Source organism: Bufo bufo, chromosome 9 (assembly GCF_905171765.1).
Source record: "Bufo bufo chromosome 9, aBufBuf1.1, whole genome shotgun sequence".
In the NCBI taxonomy this organism is placed as follows: Eukaryota; Metazoa; Chordata; class Amphibia; order Anura; family Bufonidae; genus Bufo; species Bufo bufo.
In genome coordinates, this window is record NC_053397.1 from 168,289,919 (window position 1) to 168,311,252 (window position 21,334).

Below are 21,334 nucleotides of genomic sequence, written 5' to 3' on the forward strand. Positions count from 1 at the left end.
CTGAGGAAGGAAGGCATGCCCATGGCAGGCAGAGAATCCAGCGAGAGTACGTACACCGCCCACGGAAGAGGGGTCATGCATATGGCTGACAGCGGATCCTGCGAGAGTGCAAGCACCCCGCCATGTATGGGGTACTTACACATGGCCAGCAACGTACCTGCGAGAAAACAACCACAGACAGAGGGATGTATTTATGCTGCCTGAATCATGCCTATGGCCGGCAGCGGAACCAGTGAGAGTGCAGCATAGTAACATAGTACATAAGTTCATCATAGCCCATCAGAGAGAGTGCAGCGTTCCGCCTATGGAAGGGGGTCGTGCACATAGCCAGTACCGAATCCGGTGAGAGTGCAGTATTCCGCCTAAAAAGGGGGGTCATGCACACGATCGGCAACAGATCCAGTGAGAGTGTAGCGTTCCGCCTAAGAAGGGGGTCACGCACATGGCCGACAGCGAATCCAGTGAGAGCGCTGCGTTCCGCCCATGGAAGGGGGTCACGCACATGGCCGGCAGTGAATCCAGTGAGAGTGCAGCATTCCGCTTAGAGAAGGGGGTCACGCACATGGCCGGCAGCAAATCCATAGAGAGTGCAGCATTCCGCCTAGGAAGGGGGTCATGCACATGGCCAGCACCGTATCCGGTGAAGGTGCAGCATTCCGCCTAAAAGGGGGTCATGCACATGGCCAGCCGGCAGCCAGGGAGAGTGCAGTATCCCGCCTAGGAGGGGGGGGATGCACATGGCAGGCACCATAACTGGAGAGATGATGAATGCTGCCAACGGAAGGGCCGCATGCACTTGGCCAGCGCCGTATCCTGGAAGAGGGCAGGAAAACTGCCTAAAAGGGGAAATGCCCTAGCACCGACGCAGGTTGGGAGCGCAACACTATGCCGCCTGTGGAAAGAGGGCATGCAGACATGCAGCACTACTGATGAGGCTGCAGCGTCCTGCGCAGTCCAATAGAAATATATATATATATATATTATATTATATTTTTTTTTTTTTTTTTTTTTAAAAACACAGCCTCTCTGAGGCTAAAGGGGGCCACCATATAGGGGCACAGATATTCAGGAAAATGGGGGGGGGGCCAGCCATACAGGCCCATTGGGAGCCGGCCTGTACCCAAAAGGGTTAACATGGATCCGGCCTGGAGGGCGGCGCTGCGATCCCCTGGGGGCGGAGGAACCTCCCGGCGGGAAAAATTCGCGCCTGGAGAAGTTCCCGCCCCCTCCACCAGAGGCCGGAATTTTGCGGCCTAGCAGGCCGTGAGGCCGGGGTCTAAATTTGCGGCGCCCGGCATGTACCGCCGGAACCTGAGGCGGAGTGGCGCATCAAACCGGCCGCGGGTGCCCACCCCGCGGGCCGGTCGGAATTGCGGCCCAGCAGGCCGCGAAGCCTGGGCCACAATTTGCGGAGCCCCACCGACCGGCACCGACGGTCGGCCGGGGCCTGCTGAAGTCAAGCCCAAAGCCGGCCGCGGGAGCCCACCCCGCCGGCCGGAATGGCGGCTTGCCGGCCGCGGGAGCCCACCCCGCCGGCCGGAAGAGTCAGGGGCCCGGAATAGCGGCTTGCCGGCCGCGGGAGCCCACCCCGCCGGCCGGAAGAGTCAGGGGCCCGGAATGGCGGCCGCGGGAGCCCACCCCACCGGCCGGAAGAGTCAGGGGCTCGGAATGGCGGCTTGCCGGCCGCGGGAGCCCACCCCGCCGGCCGGAAGAGTCAGGGACCCGGAATGGCGGCCTAGCAGGCCGCGGAGCCTGGGCTAAGATTTTTGCGGCGCCCGGTCGCACCAGAGTACCAATGTCGGCCGGAGGCGAGGCCTCACTCCACAGCCGTCAGGCAGGCCTTGAGCAACACTCCGGTAGGAGATGGGGGGGGGACCCAGAGACCGGGTGCCTGTGGTAGAAATAAACTATGTTGCCGCTTCTGTAGCTGGCTGTGGAGACAGCCACTGGCTGCATGTCTATGGGAGCCAGGCAGGGGGGGGGGGGGGTGGGGGGGTAAGGCAGAAGGAGATTGCCGCTCTGCAGGTGCCAGCATAGATCCAGCAGGGGACTAGAGGCCCAGTATGGGGGTCAGGCACGCAGGAGACCGGGGGGGACGGGGACGTAGGGCTGGAGAAGCCTCTCTCTTACCACAGCCGTCTTCACCCTCGGTCCATTCCAGCAGGGTCGCCCCTTCAGCTACTGGCACCGTAGTGGCAGGACGCTGGAAGAGGGACTTGGCGTGCGGGCGACCCTTGGGCTGGCGGGATGCAGGGGAGCTAGGCTGCCCTGGTCCACCTTGCCTTCTGTGGGGGAGGCAGCAGTGCGGGTGACCGGCACTGGCGCAGCTCAACCCCGGGAGAACAGAGAGGTCTAGTGCGTCTCTGTTATCCCTGATGATCTGGAACAAAAAGAAAATAAAAAAGTAAAAATCTAAAATTTAAACAAGGAGAATACAGCCCTGCAGAGCAGGGAGTGTCTTGCCTCCTTGGACACTAAGCAAAAAACTGGCAGTCTCTCTCTCCAGGCTGAGGGTATAGCTGTGGAGGAGGGGCTTAACAGCTTTCACTTAGTGTCACGCCTCCTATGGAGATGAGCTATACCCAAGGTCTTCTGTGTCCCCCAAGGAAACTGGGCGAGAAAATCATGTTTTAGTGTTTTAATAATCTAAGAGCCATAGTTTTGGGTCCTGTGCATGTGCATTTTCACAGGGTGCCTGCTGAATGATTTCAGCAGGCACCCCGTTCCGCCAGTGATCGGAAATACACAGGGCGTATTAAGGACTCGGACATCAGGGCGTACCTGTATGCCCTGTGTCCTTAAGAGGTTAAGGCATTTTTCTCAATTGGTCTTTAAAAACTTTTCAGCCCTTTTCAATGAATAGATGTCAGTCTCTGTGTATTTGCAAAGTAGCAGATAGAAACCCTGACTGCTCTGTATAGCCCTTCTCTGAACTCAGCACGTAAACACTTATTTAAGCTAACATCTTATCAGTTTGAAAAGAACTGAGCTATAATGAGTGTTTATGATCTGCAATGATTTCAGAGATATGATCTACACATGACCCATGAGGGCTTCTAACAGGACTTTCTAATGGAAACGCAATGGATCTCATTATAGTCAATGTGGTTCATCAGGCACACTTTTACACCATGAGAGAAACAACACTTCTGTTTCATTGTCACCTTTAGAGAGATAGAGATATATATATATATATATATATATATATATATATATATATATATATATATATATATATATATATATATATATACACACACACACTTTTTTACACGCATATTAGTTACATTACTGTATACAATCTCACCTTGAGGTCAGATTTTTTTTCCAAGGCCTTGGCAATAGCTTTAGCAGCTTCAACACCCACAGTGTTGCCTTCAAGACGTAATGCTTGAAGTCCTTCAAAATTTTCAATTTCTTGCACGACTTTCTCTGCTGCAAGTGGCAAGAAAAAAATGGTTAAAAAATATAGCAAAATAAAAGCCAAAAGGAAAAACACCTTTATGATTTAGATGGCAGCAGACACTGGGATAAATCTGTGTCTCAGTGTTGGGCATCATTAGTAAATTGTTCTGAACCTATAAACCTTAAAATAGTGGTGGCACGTTACACAGCATGTTAGAGAAGGTGAGCGGATTTATATATAGTTTTATGGGAAAAGATTCAGCAAAATATGTAATTTATCCATTTTAAATATACTTTTCCAATAGAAAGCCAATAGGATGATTAAAGGGGTTATCCCACCAAGTGCCCCCCCTCCCCCCAAGGGAATCCTCGTGCCGCTGCTGATCCCCACATCGCCGATTCTCCCCATGCGCCAATAAAAACATCCGGTGTCGGGGGGCGGCACAGGCTCGTCCTCGCCTGCAATTGGCTGCTCCCCCCGGTTGGAACAAGGAAAAGCAGCAGCGGTGGTGCAGGGACCAAGAGCGGGGTAATTATATTCCCTTTAAGGGGCCAGCACATTGGGGGGGGGGGGGGGGGGGCAGTTTAGGTATTGGATAACCCCTTTGAGTCTTCCTTGCACACCTATGCATACAGGGATAGCTGTCACTCACTAAGAATAAGAAGTATCACTGACTGAATAATGCAGATTGCATTACATTTTCAATGTGACAGGTCCGATTTAAAGTGAGACTGTCAACAGTTGACCGCACTAAATTGGGTCCAGAAACAGTAAGACAAACATAGATTTTGTGTAGCTTTAATTAATATGGGTAGTGTGTATATAAACTTGCACCTGCATGTGCCCAGGAGAAGATACTTCACTATGAAGTGCAATCTGCGATTCAGCGATCGCTCCTCCACATGCCTCAGAGGACATCATGTAACAGCAGTGATGTCCTCCGCTAGCTATCCTCCCTACAAACGTCTGCGGCATCGGGCTGTCTAATACACCCTTTACACTCCCAGAACCAAGCTTACCGTCTTGTGCAGTGTTCAGTTTCAGAGTTCTGCCTTTAAAGCTCAGCTCTCCTCCTCCCACCTTGGTCTTTGCCAGGGAATCAGCCAACTGTGAGATATCTTCAGATGCCATCTCCTAAGCAAAGAAATGAAAAACACAATGATAAAAGAATAAAAGGCTAAAAAAAATAAAAAATGATGATGATGATCAGGGCCCAAGATGGCGACCAAAATGGCTGCCAATGCGACTTAGAATTGCAAAATTGCGCCTAGACCCTCCAATGCTCTGCCGCTTTCACACACACGAGTTAAACTGACATGGCACGCGCTGGTGTCAGTGCGTGCCATGCTCTCAGCAGCACAGGGGAGAAGGAGGCAGTCCCTCTCCCCTGTACCGCTGCTGCCACCAAAGGACTGATAGCAGTGAGGAGGAGCTGTGGCCACTGCGCCACCAATGAATATAGTTTATGCCTGGATACAAAACGCAGGCTAAGGGTGCCGGCCATATCCCACCATACCTGGCACCCAGCCTCTATGACTGCGCGCTGTGATCCGCCACTATTAACCACTCAGGTGCGGCACCTAAAGGGGTTAATTGCGGTGGATCGCAGAGCGCAGTAATAGAGGCCGGGTATGGGATATGGCCGCCACCCGCAGCCTGTGTTTGTATTCAGGCATAAACTATATTCATTGGTGGCGCAGTGTTATTATAACTATTATAATCATTGGTGGCAGTGGCCACAGGGTCCCCCCCTCCCCTCCTCATTGGTGGTGCAGTGGCAGCTTCTGATCGGAGCCCCAGCAGTGTAAGCCTGGGGCTCCGATCGGTTACTATGGCAGCCAGGACGCTACTGAAGCCCTGGCTGCCAGAGTCGGCTCCCTGCTGCTGTGTGCACAAAGCACAGGGCAGCAGGGAGAGTGTAAAGTCCTATTCACCCCGATAGAGCTCTATTAGGGTGAATAGGACAAGGGATGAAAAGATCAGCACATCAGTCAGCACCGACCAGCACCGTTAAGCCCGGCCCCAGAACCCCCCCCCCCCCCCATTCCCTGGGAAAATGGTCTTGCATGAAACTGGTCCTTGGTGCAAATATGGTTGGGGACCACGGCTCATTTTACAAATCTCATATGTGTCACTTTATGTGGTACTAACTCTGGAATGATTTTATCTGACGGAAAATGTTGCAAAAATCACTATTTTCTAAATTTGAATTTCTTTGCTTTTAAGATGGACAGTGATACCTTATAATATAGTTATTACTTAACATTCCCCATATGTCTACTTTATGTTGGCATCATTTTGTAAATGTCATTTTTTTTTTTTAGGACATTAGAAGGCTTAGAATTTTAGAAGCAATTTTGACGTTTTTAACCTCTTAAGGACACAGGGCGTACCTGTACGCCCTGATGTCAGAGTCCTTAACCCCTTCACGACTGCAATCCGTTTATATACGTGATATTTGCACATGCCCCGTGCAGCTATCACGTCTATAAACGTCAAACCAGCTCTTTAATCCAAGCGCTGCAAAGCGTTTGGATTAAAGCTTCTGCCCCTGTCCTGCTGCTGTCACGGACAGCATACAGTGCAGTAATGCCGGCAAGGGACCAATCATAGTGGCCCCTTGCCGACAATCGATCCGATTGGTTAGTCTGTGCAGACTAACCAATCGGATCGCGGCAGTGAAAAAAATGCCGGTTTCAGGCTCTGATCTGCGCTCTGCAGATCAGAGCCTGAAATCAGGTAGTGTCTCTGTGGCCCCCGATCTGTGCGCCTCCAACACCCCCCTGTCCGCGCCTGCCCCTGATGCAGTTCCCGCGCCCCATCCATATTCATGTAGTCCCCGATGCGGTCCGCCCCATGCATTTTCCCCGCCCCTCCTGCCCCAGCCTCCCTCAATGTTGGCAGCCGTACCCCCCCCCTTTCCAGCGCTGCCCCCGGTACCCCTGCTGTGTGTGATGGCGGCGGCTCCATTCCTGAGCCACCGCCATCAGCAGCGAGTGTCAGCTCTATGCTGACACTCTGCTGTAACCCCATAGATGCCACGGTTTGCGGCATCCATGGGGTTAATAGAGGGAGGGAGCTCCCTCTCTCAACCATCGGGGCTGCAGCGCTGTGATGGCAGCGCCCGATGGTTGCCATGGCAACCGGACGCTTTGCAAAGGCGTCCGGTTGCCATGGCAAAGGCGTCCGGTGCTGCCACCTACAGGGCATCTAATAGTATTATACTTTGCAATGCAAGAGCATTGCAAAGTATAGTACAGCCTTCATGATCCAAGAGGGACTTGATAAAAAAAAGAAAGTGAAAATAATAAAAATGAAAAAAATAAATAAAATAATAAATATGTAAATGTAACACAACAGTGCCAAAAAAGCTATTTTTGTCACCTTACATCACAAAAAGTGCAACAGCAAGCGATCAAAAAGGCTTATGACCCTCAAAATAGTACCAAAGTCACCTCATCCCGCCAAAAATGATACCCTATTTAAGACAATCGCCCAAAAAATATAAAAAAGCTATGGCTCTCAGACTATGGAGACACTAAAACATCATTTTTTTGGTTTCAGAAATGCTATTATTGTGTAAAACTTAAATAAATAAGAAAAAGTATACATATTAGGTATTGCCATGTCCGTAACGATCTTCTCTATAAAACTATCACATGACCTAACTCCTCAGATGAACGCTGTAAAAATAAATAAATGAAAACTGTTCCAAAACAGCAAATTCTTTGGTCACCTTGCCCCATAAAGTGTAATAATGAATGATCAAAAAATCCTATGTACCCAAAAAAGGTACCAATTAAAACCTCAACACTTTCTGCAAAAAACTAGCCCCTGCACAAGACGATCGGCAGAAAAATAAAAAACATATGGCGTTCAGAAAACCAATCCAGCAAAATCTGCCTTCCAAAAACCGTATGGCATTCCTTTCCTTCTGCGCCCTGCCGTGTGCCCGTACAGCGGTTTACGACCACATGTGGGGTGTTTCTGTAAACCACAGAATCAGGGTAATAAATATTGAGTTTTGTTTGGCTGTTAACCCTCAAAATTTCATCTCCATTTTCCTTTAATTCTTGTGGAACACCTAAAGGGTTAACAAAGTTTGTAAAATCAGTTTTGAGTAACTTGAGGGGTGTAGTTTCTACAATGGGTCATTTATGGGGGTATCCACTATGTAAGCCCCACAAAGTGACTTCAGACCTGAACTGGTCCTTAAAAAGTGGGTTTTGAAAATTTTCGTAAAAATTTTAAGAATTGCTACTAAACTTCTAAGCCTTCTAACATCCTAAAAAAATGAAATGACATTTCCAAAATGATGCCAACATAAAGTAGACATATGGGGAATGTTAAGTAATAAATATTTTATTAGGTATCACTTTCTGTTTTAGAAGCAGAGAAATTGAAATTTGGAAAATTGTGAATTTTTCAAAATTTTGGGTACATTTTGGAGCTTTTCATAAATAAAGGTGAAATATATTGACTCAAATATATGACTATCATGAAGTACAATGTGTCACGAGAAAACAATCTCAGAATGGCTTGGATAAATAAAAGTGTTCCAAAGCTATTACCACATAAAGTGACGCATGTCAGATTTGTAAATTTTGACCTGGACACTAGGGCATCAATGACCTTTGGTCATGAAAGGGTTAAAGACACGCCCTGTGTATTTCCGATCACTGGCGCACGGCGATCGGAACGGGGTGCCTTCTGAAATCATTAAGCAGGCACCCTGTGACAATGCAGAGGGAGGTCCTGTGACCCCCCCCCCCCCCCCGGCGATCGCTGTAAACCGCAGGTCAATTCAGACCTGCGGTTTGCAGCGTTTCCGGGTCATTCGGGTCTCCGGTGACGCCACCTCTCAGGATCGCCTGTGATTGGGTGGATGGACGGACGGGGGGGGGGGGGGGGGATAACGTCCCGGAGCTCCGCTCTCCCCGCCCACAGACTTCCGTGTGAGCGAGGAGCTCTGTGTCAGTCCCTCTGCCTCCCAATCGATCCGCCGCCATCCGGGGCCCCTGAGCCACCATAAAGTGCCATCTGGCACAAACATTTAGAGAGAGCTTTAGTTAAGCAGGGAGAAGTGAGAAAAAAAAAAAAGATTTTTTTTTTTTTGTGCAGCACCCGGATCTGAGGGTGTCTGGGGGCCACAGCACCCTCAGCTGTGTGACCCCCGACCCCCCAGGGGTGCTGCAGCTTTCCCCACACACATTTTTTTGGGGCGCAAGCGTTTTTTCTTTTTGTAGGTGCGCTGACTGTGGCCGGCACTCTTAGCCATAAAAGAGCGTCCGGCCACTGTTAGCGCATCGTCCACCCCCACCGCTGATAAGCTTGGTACCGTTTGTTGCCCTTTTGTCATCCTCGTTCTCCTCATCATTTAGTGATGATGATGATGAGCACCCAAGGCGGCGGAGATGCTGCCAGGCGGAGCAGGAGCCCCCCATGACAGGGACCCTGTGGCCCACAATAGTATGAGCAGCCCTGTGGCTTGTACTAAGTCTACCTGAGCCCCCTACCGGTGAACTTGTCTGGTGTACCCCAGAGGATTTTGAGCCTGTGATTCCTGACTTTGTTGGCAAATCAGGAATACAGATTCCCACAGTGGGCTTCACTGAATGTGACTATTTTAGTTTTTATTTCAGTGACCACTTTGTGAATCTGATGGTGGAGCAAACGAACTTGTACGCCCAACAGTTCATTGCTCAACACCCGGGCTCCTTTTTGGCTAGGGCCGGTGGCTGGACTCCGGTCAGTGCAGCCGAGATGAGGATGTTTTTGGGGCCTCGTGCTGCACATGGGCCTAGGGTTGAGCGATATACCGGTATCACGATATACCGCGGTATTAAAAAAACGGCGATATGGCGATATCGCCGTTTTGTAAATACCGCGGTATTTCGTGACGTCATAGGAGCGGTCATGTACGCTGACCGCTTCTAAATCTGCGGCCGCCCGCCCCAGCATGAACCGATACGGGACATTTGCAGAGTACTTCTACTCGTGCAAATGTCCCCGATACCTGCTGGCCGCTTGCGGCGGCGCTCTTAGCAGTTCGGCCGGCGTGGGGGAGGGAAGGAATTCTGTCACTCGCATTTCCTGCACCCGACCTCTGAGAGGACGCTGTGATCAGCGCAATTAACCCCTCAGGTGATCACAGCGTCCTCTCAGAGGTCGGGTGCCGGGAATGTGGGCAGTGCCCCCCTCCTCCCTCCCCAGTATTAATCATTGGAGGCCACAGGGTCGTCGTCCTCCTCCTCCCCCCATCATTGGTGGCAGTTTGCAGTTCCGATCGGAGTCCCAGCAGTGTAATGCTGGGGCTCCGATCGGTTACCATGGTAGCCAGGACGCTACTGAAGCCCTGGCTGCCATGGTATGTTAGTGAGCAGCATTATACTCACGTGCGTCGTGGCCGCCGGGCGCGCCTTCTTCTCATAGGTCTGTGCGGCGCATTGCTAATGCTATAAGCCTTAGCAATGCGCCGCACAGACAGAAGAAGGAGCGACTGGTGGCCACGACGCACGTGAGTATAATGCTGCTCACTAACATACCATGGCAGCCAGGGCTTCAGTAGCGTCCTGGCTACCATGGTAACCGATCAGAGCCCCAGCATTACACTGCTGGGACTCCGATCGGAACTGCAAACTGCCACCAATGATGGGGGGAGGAGGAGGACGACGACCCTGTGGCCTCCAATGATTAATACTGGGGAGGGAGAGAGGAGGGGGGGCCCACTGCCACCAATGATGGGGGGACGACCCTGTGGCCTCCAATGATTAATACTGGGGAGGGGGGGGGGGGGGCCACTGCCACCAATGATTAATACTGGGGGGGGTCCACTGCCCACTGCCACCAATGATGGGGGGGGGAGAGACCCGGTGGCGACTGCCAGCAATGATTAATACTGGGGGGAAGGGGAACTGCCACCAATGATGGGGAGGGGGACCCTGGCCACTGCCACCAATGATTAATACTAGGGGGGGGGGGGGTTACCAGAGGGGCCTGATAAGAGGGAGAGGCTGGGGGGGGGGGGGGGGCTGATCAGAGGCTGGGGAACTGCCCGTCTGCCCCCATACAGTATAACGTCTCCTTGTGGCTGCCCCCCATACAGTATAACGTCTCCTTGTGGCTGCCCCCATACAGTGTAACGTTTCCTTGTGGCTGCCCCCATACAGTATAACGTCTCCTTGTGGCTGCCCGGTTGCCCCCATACAGTATAACGTCTCCTTGTGGCTGCCCCCATACAGTGTAACGTCTCCTTGTGGCTGCCCGGCTGCCCCCATACAGTATAACGTCTCCTTGTGGCTGCCCCCATACAGTATAACGTCTCCTTGTGGCTGCCCCATAGAGTGTAACGTCTCCTTGTGGCTGCCCGGCTGCCCCCATACAGTGTAACGTCTCCTTGTGGCTGCCCGGCTGCCCCCATACAGTATAACGTCTCCTTGTGGCTGCCCCCATACAGTGTAACGTCTCCTTGTGCCCCCCCCCCCCCCATTCAGTGTAACGTCTTCTTGTTGCCCCCCATACAGTGTAACGTCTCCTTGTGGCTACCCCATACAGTATAATGTCTCCTTGTGGCTGCCCCCATACAGTATAATGTCTCCTTGTGGCCCCAAGTGTTTTTTTCTTCTAAATGGGCATTTATCGCGATATATATCGTTATCGCGATAAATTTCTTAATATCGTTATCGTGGGAATATTTTTGATATCGTCCAACCCTACATGGGCCTAGTCAAAAAAAAAAAACTGTCAGGCATTACTGGAGTGGGGACGTCCTCTACCAGACCCCACTCTACTGTATGGCCATGACACGTTGCCGTTTTGAGGCCATTCAGAAATGCCTGCATTATTCAGATAATGCAGCATGTCCCCCCCCCCCCCCCCAAGGTGATCCTGCCTATGACGGCCTGTACAAAATCAGGCCGGTCATCGATCACTTTGGGGCCAAATTTTTGGAGGCCTATGTACCTGGAAGGGAGGTCGCGGTTGAGGAGTCTCAAGTTTCGTGTGTACGAGGGGCAAGATTCCCATATTGAACCCCCAGAATGTCCCCCCACTCTGGGTGTTAGCGGGAAACTTGTGTGGGACCTTATGCACCCACTGCTAGATAAGGGTTACCACCTGTACGTGGATAACTTTTATACTAGTATCCCCTTGTTCCAGTCCCTCGCCGCCAGATCCACGTCCGTTTGTGGGACCGTGCGGAAAAATCAACGCGGCCTCCCTGCCCACCCCCTACAGGTACCTATCCCCAGGGGTGAGACCCGTGCCCTTACCAGTGGAAACCTGTTGCTGGTCAGATATAAGGACAAGAGGGATGTCCTTGTACTGTCCACAATAAGTACCGGCGAAAATTTACCACTTACATAAAGTAGACAATGTCACGAAAAAAACCAATCTGGGAATCAGTATGATAGGTAAAAGCATCCCAGAGTTATTAATGCATAAAGTGACACTGGTCAGATTTGCAAAAAATGGCCTGGTCCTTAAGGTGAAAATTAGCCCGGTCTTTAAGGGGTTAAAGAAAATTTTCAAACCCACTTTTTTAAAGTACTAATTCAGGCCTAAAGTCCCTTTGTGGGGCTTACATAGAAGAAACCACCCCTAAATGACCCAATTTTAGAAACTACACCCCTTTAAATTATTCAAAACTGATTTTACAGACTTTGTTAACCCTTTAGGTGTTCCATAAGAAGGGATTTTTATAGATATGTAAATGAACCTTAGATGAGTCCTGTCTCAAGCTAGAGCGCTGTAATCTCGCGATGCGTGAGCTAGCGCATGTGCAGTTCGTTCCGAGGCTGATTTTTACACAATAAAAGCACACAGAGCTATGTCGCCGATGACGTCTTCTATTTCGGTGATGTCATCGGCGCAGGCGCACTGAGGGAGTTCTAAGGAGACGAGCCTCCTCATCTCAGAGCGCCTGCGCCGATTCAACACAGGCGCGCGATTTTTGAAACGCCGACAGGGCTGGCCGGAGGAGGAGATCCCGGCTGGCCCTGTCAATCAACAAGAGGAGGGGGCGGATTTCTGCAGCAGCTACCAGCAAGTAGCCGCCCTACTTGCTGGTAGAGACCGAATTTGCATATGATAAAACTTCGTTTTTTTAATAAACTGCTGGATCAAAGTAAGGAACACTATTATATTTTCATATATCGCTATATAACTAATTTAACTAGCCCCCAAAAAAAATATCACTTTAGTGGGGTGACAGAAGCCCTTTAAAGACCAGGCCACTTTTTACACTTCTGACCTACACTACTTTCACCGTTTATTGCTCGGTCATGAAACTTACCACCCAAATGAATTTTACCTCCTTTTCTTCTCACTAATAGAGCTTTCATTTGGTGGTATTTCATTGCTGCTGACATTTTTACTTTTTTTGTTATTAATCGAAATTTAACGATTTTTTTGCAAAAAAATGACATTTTTCACTTTCAGTTGTAAAATTTTGCAAAAAAAACGACATCCATATATAAATTTTTCTCTAAATTTATTGTTCTACATGTCTTTAATAAAAAAAAAAATGGTTTGGGTAAAAAAAAAAAAAAAAAAATGGTTTGGGTAAAAGTTATAGCGTTTACAAACTATGGTACAAAAAAGTGAATTTTCGCTTTTTGAAGCAGCTCTGACTTTCTGAGCACCTGTCATGTTTCCTGAGGTTCTACAATGCCCAGACAGTACAAACACCCCACAAATGACCCCATTTCGGAAAGTAGACACCCTAAGGTATTCGCTGATGGGCATAGTGAGTTCATAGAAGTTTTTATTTTTTGTCACAAGTTAGTGGAAAATGATGATGATTTTTTTTTTTTCTTACAAAGTCTCATATTCCACTAACTTGTGACAAAAAATAAAAACTTCCATGAACTCACTATGCCCATCAGCGAATACCTTGGGGTGTCTTCTTTCCAAAATGGGGTCACTTGTGGGGTAGTTATACTGCCCTGGCATTCTAGGGGCCCAAATGTGTGGTAAGTAGCTTGAAATCAAAATGTGTAAAAAATGACCGGTGAAATCCGAAAGGTGCTCTTTGGAATGTGGGCCCCTTTGCCCACCTAGGCTGCAAAAAAGTGCCACACATGTGGTATCGCCGTACTCAGGAGAAGTTGGGGAATGTGTTTTGGGGTGTCATTTTACATATACCCATGCTGGGTGAGATAAATATCTTGGTCAAACGCCAACTTTGTATAAAAAAATGGGAAAAGTTGTCTTTTGCCAAGATATTTCTCTCACCCAGCATGGGTATATGTAAAATGACACCCTAAAACATATTCCCCAACTTCTCCTGAGTACGGAGATACCAGATGTGTGACACTTTTTTGCAGCCTAGGTGGGCAAAGGGGCCCATATTCCAAAGAGCACCTTTCGGATTTCACCGGTCATTTTTTACACATTTTGATTTCAAACTTCTTACCACACATTTGGGCCCCTAGAATGCCAGGGCAGTATAACTACCCCACAAGTGACCCCATTTTGGAAAGACACCCCAAGGTATTCGCTGATGGGCATAGTGAGTTCATGGAAGTCTTTATTTTTTGTCACAAGTTAGTGGAATATGAGACTTTGTAAGGAAAAAAAAAAAAATCATCATTTTCCGCTAACTTGTGACAAAAAATATAAAATTCTAGGAACTCGCCATGCCCCTCACGGAATACCTTGGGGTGTCTTCTTTCCAAAATGGGGTCACTTGTGGGGTAGTTATACTGCCCTGGCATTTTCCAGGGGCCCTAATGTGTGGTAAGTAGGTAAATGACCTGTGAAATCCTAAAGGTGCTCTTTGGAATGTGGGCCCCTTTGCCCACCTAGGCTTCAAAAAAGTGTCACACATGTGGTATCGCCGTATTCAGGAGAAGTTGGGCAATGTGTTTTGGGGTGTCTTTTTACATATACTCATGCTGGGTGAGAGAAATATCTCGGCAAAAGACAACTTTTCCCATTTTTTATACAAAGTTGGCATTTGACCAAGATATTTAACTCACCCAGCATGGGTATATGTAAAATGACACCCCAAAACACATTGCCCAACTTCTCCTGAGTACGGCGATACCACATGTGTGACACTTTTTTTCAGCCTAGATGCGCAAAGGGGCCCACATTCCTTTTATGAGGGCATTTTTAGACATTTGGATCCCAGACTTCTTCTCCCGCTTTAGGGCCCCTAGAATGCCAGGGCAGTATAAATACCCCACATGTGACCCCATTTTAGAAAGAAGACACCCCAAGGTATTCAGGGGCATGGCGAGTTCATAGAAATATTTTTTTTGGGCACAAGTTAGCGGAAATTGATATTTTTATTTTTTTCTCAAAGTCTCCCTTTCCGCTAACTTGGGACAAAAATTTCAATCTTTCATGGACTCAATATGCCCCCCACAGAATACCTTGGGGTGTCTTCTTTCCGAAATGGGGTCATATGTGGGGTATTTATACTACCCTGGCATTCTAGGGGCACTAAAGCATGAGAAGAAGTCTGGAATATAAATGTCTAAAAATGCCCTCATAAAAGGAATGTGGGCCCCTTTGCGCATCTAGGCTGCAAAAAAGTGTCACACATGTGGTATCGCCGTACTCAGGAGAAGTTGGGCAATGTGTTTTGGGGTGTCATTTTACATATACCCATGCTGGGTGAGATAAATATCTTGGTCAAATGCCAACTTTGTATAAAAAAATGGGAAAAGTTGTCTTTTGCCGAGATATTTCTCTCACCCAGCATGAGTATATGTAAAAAGACACCCCAAAACACATTGCCCAACTTCTCCTGAATACAGAGCTACCAGATGTGTGACACTTTTTTGAAGCCTAGGTGGGCAAAGGGGCCCACATTCCAAAGAGCACCTTTAGGATTTCACAGGTTAAATTTTACGCATTTGGATTCCGTGAGGGGTATGGTGAGTTCATGTGAGATTTTATTTTTTGACACAAGTTAGTGGAATATGAGACTTTGTAAGAAAAAAAAAAAAAATTTCCGCTAACTTGGGCCAAAAAAAAGTCTGAATGGAGCCTTACAGGGGGGTGATCAAGGACAGGGGGGTGATCAATGAGAGGGGGGTGATCAGGGAGTCTATATGGGGTGATCACCCCCCTGTAAGGCTCCATTCAGATGTCCGTATGTGTTTTGCGGATCCGATCCATGTATCAGTGGATCCGTAAAAATCATACGGACATCTGAATGCAGCCTTACAGGGGGGTGATCAGGGAGTCTATATGGGGTGATCACCTCCGTCATTGATCACTCCCCTGTAAGGCTCCATTCAGATGTCCGTACGTGTTTTGCGGATCCGATCCATGTATCAGTGGATCCGTAAAAATCATACGGACATCTGAATGCAGCCTTACAGGGGGGTGATCAATGACAGGGGGGTGGATCAGGGAGTCTATATGGGGTGATCACCTCCGTCATTGATCACTCCCCTGTAAGGCTCCATTCAGATGTCCGTATGCGTTTTGCGGATCCGATCCATCTATCAGTGGATCCGTAAAAATCATGCGGACGTCTGAATGGAGCTTTACAAGGGGGTGATCATGGAGTCTATATGGGGTGATCAAGGGTGAATAAGGGGTTAATAAGTGACAGGGAGGGGGGGGGGGGGGGTGTAGTGTAGTGGTGCTTGGTGCAACATATTACTGAGCTACCTGTGTCCTCTGGTGGTCGATCCAAACAAAGGGGACCACCAGAGGACCAGGTAGCAGGTATATTAGACGCTGTTATCAAAACAGCGTCTAATATACCTGTTAGGGGTTAAAAAAAAAATCACATCTCCAGCCTGCCAGCGAACGATCGCCGCTGGCAGGCTGGAGATCCACTCTCTTACCTTCCGTTCCTGTGAGCGCGCGCCTGTGTGCGCGCGTTCACAGGAAATCTCGCGTCTCGCGAGATGACGCGTAGATGCGTGACTCTGCGCAGCGCTGCCACCTCCGGAACGCGAATCTGCGTTAGGCGGTCCAGAGGTGGTTAAAGAGGACCTTTCACCGATCCTGACATTGTGAACTAAGTATCATGAAATATACAGCGGCGCCCAGGAATCTCACTGCGCTTACTATTATCCCTGGGCGCCGCGCCGTTCTGTCCTCCGGTATCATCGCTCAGTAAGTTATAGTAGGCGGAGTCTGCCCTTGTTCTGCTGGGCGTCTCCTTCTCCTAGGCTGTAGCGCTGGCCAATCGCAGCGCAGAGCTCACAGCCTGGGAGAAAAAAAAACAACTCCCAGGCTGTGAACTCTGCACTGCGATTGGCCAGCGCTACAGCCTAGGACAGTGATGGCGAACCTATGGCACGGGTGCCAGAGGTGGCACTCAGAGCCCTCTCTGTGGGCACCCACACACTGGAAAAGTCTATGGTGTACCAATATGCCTTAGACTTTTCCTGTCAGTCATCAGCGCAGGGCGCACTATGAACAGCACAGGCAGCGCACTGAATGTAGGCAGGATATTATAGCTAAATAATAACGTACATAGAATATATACTATATTAGACTGTAGTATTCAAGGTAAATTGCTGTGTTGGCACTCTGCGATAAATAAGTGGGTTTATGTTGCAGTTTGGGCACTCGGTCTGTAAAAGGTTTGCCATCACTGGCCTAGGAGAAGGAGACGCCCAGCAGAACAAGGGCAGACTCCGCCTACTATAACCAAGTCCCCGAACATACCGGGAGAACGGAGCGGCGCCCAGGGATAATAGTAAGTGCAGTGAGATCCCCGGGCGCCGCTGTATATGTCATGATACTTAGTTCACAATGTCAGGATCGGTGAAAGGTCCTCTTTAATATTCTGAAAGCTACATTTCTTTTACTTTTCTGCCGATCGCCTTGAGTAGGGGCTCATGTTTTGCGGGAAAAGCTGACTTTTTATAGGTACCATTTTTGATCACTTTATATTACACTTAAAGAGGACCTTTCACCGATTATTACACTATGAACTAACTATACATACATGGAGAGCGGCGCCCGTGGATCTCACTGCACTTACTATTATCCCCGGGCGCCGCTCCGTTCTCCCGCTATGCCCTCCGGTATCTCCGCTCACTAAGTTATGGTAGGCGGAGTCTGCCCTTGTTCTGCTGTAGCGCTGGCCAATCGCATTGCAGAGCTCACAGCCTGGGAGAAAAAAAACTCCCAGGCTGTGAGCCTTGCGCTGCAATTGGCCAGCCCTAGAGCAGACTCCGCCTACCATAACTTAGTGACTGGAATCTCCACCTACTAGAACTGAGTGAGTGGAGATACCGGAGGGCATAACGGGAGAAAAATCAAGTTTTAGCATCTCCATTTTCTAAAAAACATATTTTTCGGGCGATTGTCTTATTTAAGGGCTCTTTTTTTTTTGCGGGATGAGATGACGTTTGGTACTATTTTGGGGTACATATGGCTTTTTGATCACTTGGTATTACAATTTTTGTGACTTCAGCTGACAAAAAAAAATAAAAAATTGCATTTTTGGCATGGTTTTTATGTAATTTTATTTTTTTACAGCGTTCACCTGAGGGGGTAAATCATGTCTTATGTTTATATCCCATCATTCAGGTAAAGGAGCCGACTCTTTGTACTGAATCAGCCGCGAACGACCCATCACTAGAGCACAGCCGTTGTAGAGAGAGCTGAGCCTCTCGGTGTAACGGCAACGCCCCCATTGCTCCTAGAGGCTAATTTGCATATATTAAAATCACAGATCAGCCAATGCCATCCGTACAGATCTGCTGACAGATGCCCTTTAACCAAATGAGCGCAAAAAAGGAAGGAGAGGGGCGTCTGGCGGACATCTCGGTCACTGCTCAGCCTGGAGGACACAGGGTTAAACCCAGGAGTGAACAGGGCCATGTACACACAGGTCCACCACACCTCATGAACAGACATTTACCTCAGGAAACCTGTGGCCGACACTTCCTGTCTGAGGAAGGGCTCATAGGGAGCACACTGCCCCAACCCAGCTAATTAAGAGTTAAAATATAACCCATATCTTCAGGACAGAAGCAGAGGGGCGCCCTGTACACACTCATGCAACGTGACGCGTTTATAACCCGGCAAACGCCTCTCCGCCATTCATGTGCACAGGATAAGTGACAGCAGAAGCACATCCCGCCAAAACCTGCTTGTGCAAGGAATCGCCTTACACTTCATTTGTTTCACGCCGGTAACTGAAGTAACACGGCCTCCAATGAGCCCTCTTACCGTTTGCCGGTCTTCAGGCCGTCGCTTCACACACTGCTTATGGCGAACCGGTTGTTTTTTTGTTTTTTTTATCCTTCTCGCTCTATCTGTATCAGCAATTGGCTTACAACGGCTGCGCGCTCGCTGGCTCACGGGACTTGTAGTTCTAGCGCTAGCATTTGCCGCTACAAGGAGCCACTGTAAGAACTACCAGTCCCGTGATGCTTTTGGCGAAGGCCTCGAGGAGCGGGAGGTGTGGTCCAGTTGCACAATCGCGCTCCATGTTTTTGAATCGCGTGTGTGATACTCAACGGCTGATGAGTCACAGCGGCCGAAACCAGCGTCACTAACTAGTGCTGCGCCATTGTCACACCTTGTATTACAGTCGGGTATTAGTGACCTTGTCGTAATACTCTGAAGCGTCACCTTGAACTTGAAGACTGTTAACCCCTTAGGATTCCTTTTGGGGGGGGGGAGAGTTTTTTTTTTTTTTGTGGATTTGTGATTATTATATTTTTTTTCATTTGTCATTTTACTTTTCTTTTCTTCCCTAGAGAGAAATCTATGGAAAATGCCTGCAACACCAGCCCCACAACATGCTGGCACCAAGGGACAAAAAAAAAAAAAGCAGGGAAATATCTTAACCCCTTCTTCCCAGGCCATTTTTTGCAAATCTGACATATCTCACTTTATGTGGTAATAGCTTTGGAACACGTTTACTTATCTAAGCCATTCTTAGATTGTTTTCTTGTGACACATTGTACTTCATGACAGTGGTAAATTTGAGTTACTATATTTGTATTTCACCTTTACTTATAAACCCACGTTTTAAAGCGAACCTTTCACCAGGATTTCACCTAATAAACTATTACCAGTACCTTATAGATTATGCTCATTCTGTTTAAATGCATTCTTGTCCCGCTTTCCTGGGATGTAACATAGTACATAAGGCCGAAAAAAGACATTTGTCCATCCAGTTCGGCCTGTTATCCTGCAAGTTGATCCAGAGGAAGGCAAAAAACCCTGTGAGGTAGAAGCCAATTTTCTCCACTTTAGGGGGAAAAAAAATTCCTTCCCGACTCCAATCATGCAATCAGAATAACTCCCTGGATCAACGACCCCTCTCTAGTAGCTATAGCCTGTAATATTATTAAGCTCCAGAAATACGTCCAGGCCCCTCTTGAATTCCTTTATTGTACTCACCATCACCACCTCCTCAGGCAGAGAGTTCCATAGTCTCACTGCTCTTACCGTAAAGAATCCTCTTCTATGTTTGTGTACAAACCTTCTTTCCTCCAGACGCAGAGGATGTCCCCTCGTCACAGTCCTGGGGATAAATAGATGATGGGAGAGATCTCTGTACTGACCCCTGATATATTTATACATAGTAATTAGATCTCCCCTCAGTCGTCTTTTTTCTAAAGTGAATAACCCTAATTTTGATAATCTTTCAGGGTACTGTAGTCCACCCATTCCAGTTATTACTTTAGTTGCCCTCCTCTGGACCCTCTCCAGCTCTGCTATGTCTGCCTTGTTTACAGGAGCCCAGAACTGTACACAGTACTCCATGTGTGGTCTGACTAGCGATTTGTAAAGTGGTAGGACTATGTTCTCATCACGGGCATCTATGCCCCTTCTGATGCAACCCATTATCTTGTTGGCCTTGGCAGCAGCTGCCTGACACTGGTTTTTGCTGCTTAGTTTGCTGTTTATTAAAATTCCTAGATCCTTTTCCATGTTAGTGTTACCGAGTGTTTTACCATTTAGTATGTACGGGTGACTTGCATTATTCCTTCCCATGTGCATAACTTTACATTTGTCAGTGTTAAACCTCATCTGCCACTTATCTGCCCAAGCCTCCAATCTATCCAGATCCCTCTGTAGTAGTATACTGTCCTCTTCAGTGTTAATTACTTTACACAGTTTAGTGTCATCTGCGAAAATTGATACTTTACTATGCAAGCCTTCTACGAGATCATTAATAAATATTTTGAAGAGAATAGGGCCCAATACTGACCCCTGAGGTACTCCACTAGTGACAGTGACCTTATCTGAGTGTGTACCGTTAATAACCACCCTCTGTTTTCTATCACTCAGCCAGTTACTTACCCACATACAGATGTTTTCTCCCAGTCCGAGCATTCTCATTTTATATACTAACCTTTCATGCGGTACAGTGTCAAATGCTTTGGAGAAGTCCAGATATACGACATCCATTGATTCGCCGCTGTCAAGTCTAGAACTTACCTCCTCATAGAAACTGATTAAATTAGTCTGACATGACCGATCCCTCATGAAGCCATGCTGATATGGCGTTATTTGCTTATTTCCGTTGAGATGCTCTAATATAGCATCTCTCAGAAAACCTTCAAACAGTTTACCCACAACAGATGTTAAACTTACCGGCCTATAGTTTCCAGGCTCTGTTTTTGGCCCCTTTTTGAATATTGGCACCACATATGCCACGCGCCAATCCTGTGGGACATTCCCTGTCAATATAGAGTCCGCAAATATCAGAAATAAGGGTCTGGCTATGACATTACTTAATTCCTTTAGGATACGGGGGTGTATGTCATCCGGTCCTGGCGATTTGTCTATTTTAATCTTTTTAAGTCGCTGATGTACTTCTTCCTGGGTCAGACAGGACACTTTTAATGGGGAATTTATTTTTGCATTCTGCATGTCATCTGACAATTTATTTTCCTCAGTGAATACATTGGAGAAAAAAATATTTAACAGCTTTGCTTTCTCCTCATCGCTCTCTGCGACTCCCCCCTCATTACTCTTTAAAGG

At 48.1% G+C, this 21,334-nt stretch overlaps 1 protein-coding gene across 1 annotated transcript in view; it reads right to left on the minus strand.

Annotated features, from left to right (window-relative positions):
* Positions 1–18,715, minus strand: part of RANGAP1 (Ran GTPase activating protein 1) — an 83,857-nt gene extending 65,142 nt beyond the window's left edge. The window contains exons 1-3 of the mRNA XM_040407522.1: positions 18,563–18,715; positions 4,426–4,540; positions 3,308–3,435 (exon numbers count right to left, since the gene is read on the minus strand). Of these exons, the coding sequence (XP_040263456.1) occupies positions 3,308–3,435; positions 4,426–4,537 (240 nt within the window). The 5' untranslated portion in view covers positions 4,538–4,540; positions 18,563–18,715. The remainder of the gene's footprint in view (positions 1–3,307; positions 3,436–4,425; positions 4,541–18,562) is intronic.
* Positions 18,716–21,334: the final 2,619 nt, after the last annotated feature.